The sequence below is a fragment of the Styela clava genome, chromosome 9 (genome assembly GCF_964204865.1).
Source record: "Styela clava chromosome 9, kaStyClav1.hap1.2, whole genome shotgun sequence".
NCBI lineage: Eukaryota > Metazoa > Chordata > Ascidiacea > Stolidobranchia > Styelidae > Styela > Styela clava.
The window spans coordinates 17,040,510-17,051,323 of NC_135258.1; the positions used below are offsets into that span (position 1 = coordinate 17,040,510).

General features: G+C 33.7%; 3 protein-coding genes across 10 annotated transcripts in view; 2 read left to right on the forward strand and 1 right to left on the reverse strand.

Annotated features, from left to right (window-relative positions):
- The window catches only part of LOC120339855 (uncharacterized), a 31,061-nt gene extending 27,824 nt beyond the window's left edge, over positions 1-3,237 (forward strand). For all 8 annotated transcript variants that reach the window (XM_078116447.1, XM_078116446.1, XM_078116448.1 and 5 more), the window contains one exon: positions 431-3,237. Coding sequence is in view for 7 of the 8 variants with exons in the window: in XM_078116446.1 (XP_077972572.1) it covers positions 431-490 (60 nt within the window). In the remaining variant the exon portion in view is untranslated. The remainder of the gene's footprint in view (positions 1-430) is intronic.
- Positions 3,238-4,085: 848 nt separating this feature from the next.
- Positions 4,086-6,966, reverse strand: LOC120338757 (DNA-directed RNA polymerase II subunit RPB9-like). Its single transcript, XM_039406695.2, has 4 exons — positions 6,809-6,966; positions 6,069-6,123; positions 5,375-5,523; positions 4,086-4,703 (listed from the first exon to the last, which is right to left on the reverse strand). Exons 1-4 carry the CDS (start codon positions 6,868-6,870, stop codon positions 4,586-4,588), a joined length of 384 nt encoding a protein of 127 aa, XP_039262629.1. The 5' UTR covers positions 6,871-6,966; the 3' UTR covers positions 4,086-4,585.
- Positions 6,967-7,115: 149 nt separating this feature from the next.
- Positions 7,116-10,718, forward strand: LOC120338756 (bifunctional polynucleotide phosphatase/kinase-like). Its single transcript, XM_039406694.2, has 2 exons — positions 7,116-7,316; positions 8,997-10,718. Exon 2 carries the CDS (start codon positions 9,018-9,020, stop codon positions 10,704-10,706), a length of 1,689 nt encoding a protein of 562 aa, XP_039262628.2. The 5' UTR covers positions 7,116-7,316; positions 8,997-9,017; the 3' UTR covers positions 10,707-10,718.
- The last annotated feature ends 96 nt before the right edge of the window (positions 10,719-10,814 follow it).

Consider the following 10,814-nt stretch of genomic DNA (forward strand, 5'->3'; position numbering starts at 1 on the left):
ACTGCAATGAGTACCCCCTACACAAATATACGATGCTTTATGTGATTTCTCTGTTGAGCATGATGCAATTGAGAAAAAAATATCGAATTTCATATTTGAAAATATTATTTCGGGGTGTATTGAAATGGTAAATTATTTTGTATTCATCCTAGTTGATTCATTTATTCTGTATTTACTTCGGACTGATATTGCTTGTATTACTCGTATCTTTTTACAAAATTTCTGCATTGTCTATACTTTTATTTTCACAGAAAACATCTTTTCCAGTTTCTCAAAGAGCAAATTTTGAAAAATAAATATTTTATTCATTGATTCTTAATGTCGTTCAACTATTGCTATTCAAAATATGACCCCATTTTTTAGTGTTAAATGTTGTATTTGACAAGAAAAATTGATGTTGGTTGTTAATGGCTTCTGTTTTTACTTTCAGGAAAATTCTCAAATGACAATCAACACTGATGACAATGCTGCTGACGGAACATGTGTTTAAATTTTATCGTATTCTTCTTCCAAACATAGAATAGAACTACACGATTAGAAAAACTTGATTGTAATTAATATCGCTTGTAGAAATATCAGTTTGCTTACGTTTTGCGGTAGTACTAAAATCATGTATTGATTAGTGATTAGATTAAAAAAGAAGTGTATTAAATGTGCTGCTCTGAAATTAAATTGCCCCCATGTTTGTGTGACAATTATATCCAATTATGGAATTCAATCGTTCACAGACGGGGCTCCTGGAATATCTTGATAATCATCGAAACTTTTGCTTTAAAACGACATGGTTTTCTGAAATGAGGAAATATGTTGTTAGTGAGTTCAAAACAAATGAGAAACTTTTGAATCCCATCACTAATTATATCCTATGTGCATCCTTAGTATACAGTTGCCTGAGCCTGATCCATTTTCCTAATTATGTTTGGTCACCAAAAATATTTTTGACCACTGATCTATATCATTTAAGTATTGAAAAGGGAGAATCTGAAAACCGCTTAGCGTTTTTCAAAGGATTTTGAAATTTTTTAGAAGTGGGTGGTGTGTGTTTATGTGACACGACATTTTTGTTCTTACTTGCTTCTTGTTTATTAAATTTAACTTATGTTTTCCCTTATATATAGAGAAGGCCTCGAATCATAGGTGAGGTGTGCAAATATACTTGATGCTAATGCCTTGCCAATTTTATGAATTTATTCAGCAAGTCCGCAATTACATTAGCTCTGATTACATGATTCATTTATGCTTTTATTATGTGGAAGCTTTCTGGATTGTCTTCTGTTGAGTGTTAGTTATCTAACACTAACCTCTTCATTTATGACTGTTATGGGGATAAATTCAAAAATTGCGTCATTCTCACTTTTGCCTTTTAGAAAACAAGGGTTTATTTTAAACGTGCATGATGTGATTCAGTCAGCAATTTGTTAAAAAGTCTTTGTTTGACTCCAATATTAGGATAAAAGTATACTTATCAGAATGCTGTAAAGATAACTTGGGTACACATGTTATCTTTAAACTTAAGTTACATCAAAACAAAAATTATAGAAGATATGTACGAGTAGTCTGTTTCATTTCAATTTTTGGGATAATTTGCATAAGAAATCCATCACTTATACTATCCTAATAGGAACATTTAATTGTTTCTATTAAAACCATTGATCATCGGGTAAATCATATGAATGTTCTAAAATAAAAAGAACTTTTTGTTCTGTATAGCCATATCATGGTTAGAAATTCCAGTTCATTAGTATTTTCTCATCATTTGTTTGTATATATTGTTCTTCTCTTAGATTTACCATTCTACATATGGAGGCTTAAAATTTATCTGTTTAATATCAAGTGTAGCTTTTGGATTAGTATGCTTCATATCAATTAGTTGGGCCCTAAAAGCCATATTTAAGTAGTTTTGAACTTAAATTTTATTTATTAGGGGATATTACCAGAATATATAGATCATATCGATGCATTGAAATAGGTTGAGTGTCAGTACCTACGTATAGTTCACTTTTTTTTTAGCTTCCAATCAGATGTATTTTGTTCACCGTGTTTAATCCACCACGACCCTCTGTGAAATAAGTCATTGTCATCTTTACCTTAGCTCCGTGTAGCAAAACAGTAATTATTTTTTGTTATTGTTAAGTTTCATGGTATTTCAAGCGAATTTTTCTGTTGTTTTTTTGCTTTCACATATAATCTACATTTTTTTTCCAATAAATACATTATTAATATAATACTGAATATAAAAGAATGTTAATACCAGACTTATTATATATTGCCTGTACTTTCAGAAATTCATCATTAGAAAATATGACACTTCATGAAAAACTGTATTGACCGTCTATAAATTAGCGGCAAGGGAAGCATTCATGCGGCTGGGAAATACCACAATAGATTTCAGACTCTGGGTTAAAACAATTTTGACTTCGACTCCCCAGTTTGTAAAAGTTTGACTAGAATAATAAAAACTTTTGTGCATGCATGGCTTCTGTCATAGCCTGATTGTTGAAAAGGCTTAGTAAACTTTTTGTGTTTCCATAGGGAGTAAAATTTAAAATTGACCTTTATTACTAACCCAATAGTTTTCACTGCTCTATATAGATAATAAAAAATTATCCTTCAGGCTGAATTTAAATTACTAACAAATTTTTCGTGCTTTATGGGATGATTCTTGAAGTTTTATTAAGTATATGATGAATTTCTGGATTGTATTAAAATTTTCATGTAAATGAGGTGAAGTATTCCACTTATAATTAAAAAATTGAATGACTTTTTTTCTTGCTATTATATCAGTTTCTATGGCCTATTCCAATACCTTACATTGCTTTTAAGAATAAACATTCCCTCTTAACTGAAATTTATGCTTGTTTTGCTTAAAAAATTGGTTGTTCTTAGTCTAGTTGTGTTGAATTAGCTAGATGTCGATATGTTCAATGATTCTCATAATCACTTATTCAATCCTGTGTTGATTTTTTTGTTGCTTTAATAACCCATATCTAATTACTAATACAACAGGGTAAAGCTATGATTATTTTAACATCTCGTACTAAATAATTTTAATACAAAGATGGTTCATATTTTCGGTTTCCATCTGATTTATCTGTAGTTAAATTGAAACCATGTATGCTAATATTATTTGCTTGCAACTGTTACATTCTTTTTGATTTTGATGCGTTAACTGTCGCTAAAACTACCATTAGATTTCATTGCTGAAAATATTTCAATAAAAACTGAAAAGGGCAATAAGTTTGTGCAATTGTATGGATCGTGCAGGTTCGGTAGTATGGCAAATTACAGTGATCCTGTAACCAATCAGTGTCCGTAAATAGTTAACCAGCTTCTTGTGTCAAATGCATGGAGTTGATGGCAGGAGAAGCTGTGAGCTCACACATATTTATTCCTATGGGATTCGAACCCACTCAAGGTAGTCAGAGGTGTGGTGTGTGGTGACATGCATATTCCTAAGCTTCGCACAATGCGATAGCCTGACTATACTTTCTGCAACATTATTAGTTCTTGGATGTGTAAGTGAATGCAAAAATTCTAGAATACACCCTCACAGATAAAAGCAGTGCATGGCAACTTCAGGAACACGGAGATGTCACAAGAAGATTGTGACCCATGCGCTTTGTATGCTAAGATTGAAAAAATAGTCAAATGAGAACATGTTCTTGTGGTCCAGGATAACATAACAGAACAAATTAAGGGCAACTCTTGACCTATCATAGTTTATTTGGCCCGTTTGAGCCAGTTGAAAAGGGTATTCGGCGCTTTCACACGAATCTCCATTATCCTCCAATTTTGAGTGCACTTTGAATGTGAAGCATTGTTTATGTTAGGGACTATTTGTACACAATTGACTGGTTTTTATAAGGGGTCCCAACACTTTCGGTGTGAACAGTCGGTTTCAAGTCACAGTTCTAGAGAATCATGCACCAGAGGAACAGGTTTGGGCTTGAATCTTTAACAATTAATGCCATGCTCATCCCGCTATATATTTCAAATCAACTATTTTGGCTAGAATGTACACAACTCTACCGCATTTGTTTTCTCATCTGTTCTGGCATCACATGCCCGCCCAATCATTTAATAGAAAAAGTTTATTCATTGTATTTTTGAAATTTAAAGACGAATTTTACCTTTGTAGCAAACGGGTTCTACTACAAGTATTCACAATAACATGCATAATGAAAGTCTTTATAACTTATAGATTTCGTTCAATGGAGCAGTTATATGGTTGAATCATCGTTCATCAACATTGCGTACCTATTTGATATGGGATTCCTAGCATATATTTCCTAAAAATTTGGTGAAACATACCATAATAAATGTCAATATACAAGAGCTTATAGGTGTAGAGCTTGCAACAAAGATTTGGTTTGTTAATGAAAAAAGCTGGTAAAAATAGTAACACAAAATCTTTAGCAACAAGCACACAACCCTGTCCGATTCCATAGGCTTTGTCAGTTCTTATTAGTGAGAGGTCCTCATGGATTCATGTTGGTCGTTTTGATGACCAAAAGATGTTTCATTCACCTTGTGCATGTATCGATGTATGATTGCATTCAAGTATTGCACAATTTGATGGAATAGATTACAATTGAGTCCATCGATGACCACATTGTGGGTTTGTGCAAACAAAATAAAGTCTCATGCCTTCCTCTGCTCTTGTTGATTGAGATTGGAAGAATACAGCTTCTTTATGCTGACATCTGAAAAATATAAAATGGAAAAGGATAGAAGCAAAGTGAAAGAATAATCAGGTCTCTCATCAACTTTAGTTGCCTAGCCATAACTATCACAAGAGTATTATCTTTCTACTGTTTTTTTCTTCTGATGACAACTTTAGACCATAAACTTGAACCTAATAAAGCATTATCCGCTTACAAACAAATTTGTATAAATATTTTTTTGTGAGCTGGTTCGAAACTAAAATCTTTCACGGCTTACAAAACACCACAAATCTTCTGCAATTAAATTTGGTCTTGACTCATTTATTTAGCAATGATAGCTTCGAGCTTGTTTTGATACAAGCAGATGCTCCCTCCCACATTTTAATACCACAAGCATTGGAAAATCAGACAATTGAATTTCTTTTCCATAAAACACCTGGCAGAAAATAGGTTGGTAGGCAGTAACAAACTGTGATACAGAATTATTGTTAGATTGTACAACTTATCGCATCTACGTATAGATACGTACCATTTCTGCATATCTGATAATAAATCCTAATTATTAGATGAACAGCAGATCTGCAAGATATGCTATGACATTCATAAAGATGTATAAAAGCCTACCTTATGATCGATGGATCTAATCCAATCAAAAACACGGTAATTATAAGAAAAAAAATTTGAAATATACATTGTAACTATAAACTAACTTGGGACATGAATGATCCTTTGTTCGTGGCAAAGTTGGATCTTGTGCTACATCAGCAATGATTTGTGTTAATTCATCAACTTCATGGACAATCTTATTTACATAAATACATGCATTGTCAGCTTCCATTTGAAAGTCACAGTTACGACACTGAAAGAGAACATAAGGCTCAGTTAAATATAAAACTTGAACTAAACTTCTTCAAAAATCATTAACAACTGATATGATTTCTTGATTTTGTGGGATATTAAACAAACAATTTCAGGTGCACATTGTAAAACCAGAATGTTTACTCAGTGATTCCCAACCCCAGGACCGTGGACTCGTACATAAAAGCCTTGTTGAGCCTTGAACCTTGTCGAGGTTGCGAAGATATCAGGAAAAAAAAGCAATAAGCACAAAGCTTAGGGGTTTGAAAAAACATTAACTTCTAAATGGTATTTATCGTATGTAATAATCTCAAATAATAAACAAACTTGGTAAAATCAACGTTTGTATAATTTTCATGTCTTGAGTCGGCTGCGATTCATTTCATTTCAAAAATGGTTCATGCCCAAAAAAGTTTGGGAATGTGCAAGTGCAACTTCATCTACTGGGTTAAATAATAATATTCATTTCAAGTAAGGAGTACACGGACATAGGTAGTTCGAAAAGAATTATCCTATATCTATATTCTATTCATTAGCTTATCTCACTGAGTAGAGTAGAATTCTGTTCTGCTTGTCTTCTTTTGGATAGAGCATGTTGTTGCTAAAAAGTTGTAATATTAATTTAGTAACAATTTAATGAGACGCACTAATATATGTCTGTATTCATCATTTGAAAAGCATAGAATTATATCTCCTGATCTCAGAAATTGCAAATGACAAAGCCAACCACCGTCAGATGTGGTTCATTTGAGTGTATTTGCATATGTCTGTATGTAAAAATTTTTTATCCACTTCAAAGCAGGTGGCGTATCAAAACGAATTTTGCATATAGTATTCCTAATCCCCACCTGAATATGCCATCCAAAAATTACGTCATTAGGAAGTCATCATCAGAGCTTGCCAAAGCATAACTACGATCGCCCGAAATGGCATCTGCGCCTCAGATAACAAACTTGCTAGCGCCGACGAACTCTCTCATATCGTGATCATTGCGACGAGAAAAATGGATTGCTCGATTTCGAGTGATTGTCTGCACGTTTTGGACGACCATCCTCATACTTTGGTGGGCCTTATTACGCCACTGTGAATTCGCAAGGACGTGATTTTCTGGTGACGTAGTCAGGTGGGGGTTAGAAATGACATATGCAAAAATTGTTGAGCCAGGCCAACTAGAAGTGCATGTAGTACTAAACTATTCCAGACCCAATATGCCAACGCTTACACACAACCCAACTAACAGACTAAACTGTAGGAACTGGGAAAAGATTTAGACATTGTAAACTCACCATTCTTGACAAAATTTGATTCCAACAAAACCAGGTCCTTTTTGGTTAACGTGCTCTTGCATTTTGATGACGAGCTGCACAATTATGCTCCAGAAATACAGAAATATGATTTGTAGCGAACAGACAATGAACACACAAGACAGGCGGACAAAACCGAACAATATGTAAATTGTGAGGCGCTAAAGAGCAGTACCGGCACATCATACACAGTAGGGGAATTCCCGTTGTCAACGGAATTGACCTATGTCGTTATGATTTACCGGGAAAAGATTCGCATTTATTACTAGTACAGTATAAGTTTATTTCGACTCCAAAATCAGCACGACAGAATGAGATTTGTAATATTTTTTTTTTTACATTGTTACTCGAACACCTTACGAAAGATGGCGCAATGATCATTGTGATGTCCGGACGTTGACATTTCAGCATTTGCTGATTCAGGTGCTGGCCGGTTAGAGAAAATTTCATACTGGATTGTCAACATTGGATTTCATATGTATATTTAATGGTTTGTATAACTGTTTTATTTTTTCTATAAATAATTCGCACTCAATAGGGTTGTTAAACGTGTCATCGCCTTTCCTCGGGGCTCCCTAAAACAGTAATATTTTTTTAGACACCATTGTGGGCACTATGATTTTTTTTTCAGTAGTTTATTAAGATTTCGGTCTCTTGAATAAACATGTGCATTTCTATATCGCATGGAACAATAATATATGGTTGTATAAGTAGGATCAAACTTCCCAACTTTATGAGGCAGACTATAATCAATTTGCCAATGGTAAAATATGGCAACCCTGAGCAGAAAATCAAGCACTCTTGAAATTTCAGGCACTTTGAAAAAACATAATTTCCATCATTTCTGCTTTCTTTATTTTTGATTTTTCTGCTTTAAAGTAATCATTAACATTAGGACATATCTAGGTATTTACAAAGTGCCTGAAGTTTCACGAGTGCCTCTTTTTGTATTGAGTGTTGCCATATTTTACTATTGAAAAATTAATTATACCTTATTAAATTGAAAAATTGCATTTTTTTAATGTACAATTTCATTCAAGGTCTAATAAAACTTAACCCCAATGAACTACGAAAAAAAAAAGAAAAAAAAAATTAATGTGCCTGAAAAAGTGCCTGAACTCTTATGTTTATAAAAAGGAATTGAATTTTTTGAGGGCTCGTTAACCCTTTCAATGCGATTTTTATTTTTTATTAAATAATCGTATTTGCTACGCTGATTTTATGCATTTGTACCCCCACAACTAATCGATCGACTAATGAAAAACTAATGATCCTCTGCTGCCCACTGACGACTCGTTAGAAAGCTTATTTAAAGAGCTTGCAGTTGGCGATTAAAAAAAAAAGTTTTTTAAAATGTGGTGGTCTGAGTCACAAACCGGATAGAAAAAGGGCATTTTTTTTTCTTGGGAGTTGAAACTTCAAACCGTGATAAAAAAATAGAAATATTAGCTAAACCCTTTACTGTTACCGCTTCGTGGTTGGCAAACAATAGCATAATATTGCTGTAGCAATTTCGTGATCTAACTCAAAATCCTTTGGTAGATGGAAGGGATAATATGTCTTCTATTACCACCCAAAAAACACAGAAATTTGCATAAATTTCAAAATCACTCCCTCGTTCCGCCGCAAATAAAATTCCCGTTGTAAACAAAAGCGAGATTTATCGTCGCTTATGTTAATCTCGAAGAAGACTTCTTATCAATAAACTAAAACCCGGATAAACTAGACCAACAATTTGCGACCGATTGCTAAATAAAACTATGGGTAACTTGAAGTACCCGCCGTGATCTAGCGAGTTTTGTCGTTGGTACGTATACGTGCCCACCGCCTGGAAAGGGTTAACAGGCTTAAATTTAAAAAATATTTTTTCACTACAATAATAATGACATAATATGTTTCAATTGAGCTCTTGATGGAATGCAATAATACGAGTTAAACATAAAAAAAACATAACTTTTGTTGACCTTATAGGCTATGAACAAATAATTGTAATTGATTGCGTGCCTCATCCTAATAAGAATTTTCTTTAGGGGTCGGTCGATCTTGTTAACCTTGCAGTCTTACCCGCCCCTTTGCGATTATATTTCATGATTACTGTTTATTCTTTTTACTGCAATGTGTACATTGATGATAAATTCGGAAATAAATTATTATCACTCTCTCATTATAGGGTCATAGATAATTCTGTATAATGCTTCAATTGAGGTGCTGTAATGATAGACACGAACCTATTCCATTACCAAATGGTGTTCCTGTCATACTAGGAAGAAGTCCACAAACTAAAATCATTGAGAAAATTTGTTCAAGAAAGCAAGTTGAATTAACAGCAAACTATGAAAAAGAAAGCGTCACTTTGAAACATCTTGGAACTAACCCGTCTATGATTGGTCAACAAGAGATTGCAAAAGGACACGAGAAGAAGTTAAAAGTTGGTGATATTTTCTATTTTGTTGTTCAACAATATCCACATGAAATTATTAAAACGCAAAAAACAACAGCTGAAAAACGAACAATCGACTCATATTTTGGGCCTAGTTCTTCAGAATCCAAAACGGAAACACCAATACCAAAAAAAGCCAAAATGGTAAATGAAGATGAGGTATCGGATGATCAGAGTGATGATGAAAATAAAGTTGCGGAAAAGCTCAAATTTTTACAAAGCAAAAGTCTATCCATTGTGAAAACAGAAAAATCAAAAGATGGTGGTAGAGAGAAAAATGTATTTAGAGGATGGATAAAATCTGACTATCCAGTTGGTTGGGAAGAAAAAGAAGGCTTATTAATTTATCATTCTCCGCAGTTGTATAATTCATCAAAAATAGCAGCATTTGATATGGATGGTACAATAATAACAACAGCATCGGGTAGGACATTTGCAAAAGATCATAATGATTGGAAGATACTTTACGCCGAAGTACCAGGAAAATTGAAAAAGCTTCAAAATGACCAATATAAAATAGTGATAATAACCAACCAACTGGGGATTGGGAAAGGTAAACTTCAACCAAAGGATTTCAAAACCAAAGTCGAAAACATTTTGGGAAAGCTTGGTATTAAAGCTCAGGTGATAGCAATTACGAAAAAGGGTCCGTCTCGAAAACCTAACATTGGAACATGGACTTGGCTGGCAAAACAAGGTAATGGGGGAATACCGATTGATATGTCTCATAGTTATTATGTCGGAGATGCAGCTGGCCGCCCAAAAGATTGGGCTCCAAAAAAGAAAAAAGATTTTTCGTGTACTGATAGATTATTTGCTATGAATTTGGAAATTGATTTCAAAACTCCCGAGGAATATTTTCTTTCACAAAAGCCTGTTAAATTCAACATGCCTGAATTTGATCCAAAAAGTGTCATCGACAACAAAGTTTTAATAAAAAACATGGATGAGCTGATCAGCAAAAAACAAGAAGTTGTGATCATGGTTGGGTATCCAGCCAGCGGAAAGTCTACCGTTTCTAAAGATTATTTGGAAGCAAATGGATATACCCTCGTAAATCGAGACACAATGAAAACATGGCAAAAATGTGTGGCGGCATGTACACGTTTTCTCAGCGAAGGAAAAAGTGTGGTCGTGGACAACACAAATGCAGACCCAGAGTCAAGAAAAAGGTATATAGATTGTGCTAAAGCAAGAGGCTGCGATTGCAGATGCTTTGCTATGCAAGTGACAATGGAACATGCAAGACATAATAATAAATTTCGAGAACTCTCAGGATCGGATCATGATAAAGTACCAGACATGGTATTTTATCAATATAGAAAAGCTTACAAAGAACCAAGCATGAAAGAGGGATTTTCAAGCATTGTAAAAGTAAACTTTGTTCCAAATTTTAAAAATGATGAATTGAAAAAACAATATTACATGTTTAATGATTAACTAGGCTATTAGTAAACAGTCTGCTATTTCTTGATGATTGTTACTATAGCATGTGATAATTCTAATATATCCTTTATATTTCTTTGTTATTAGAAAAAGGAAGTTGGT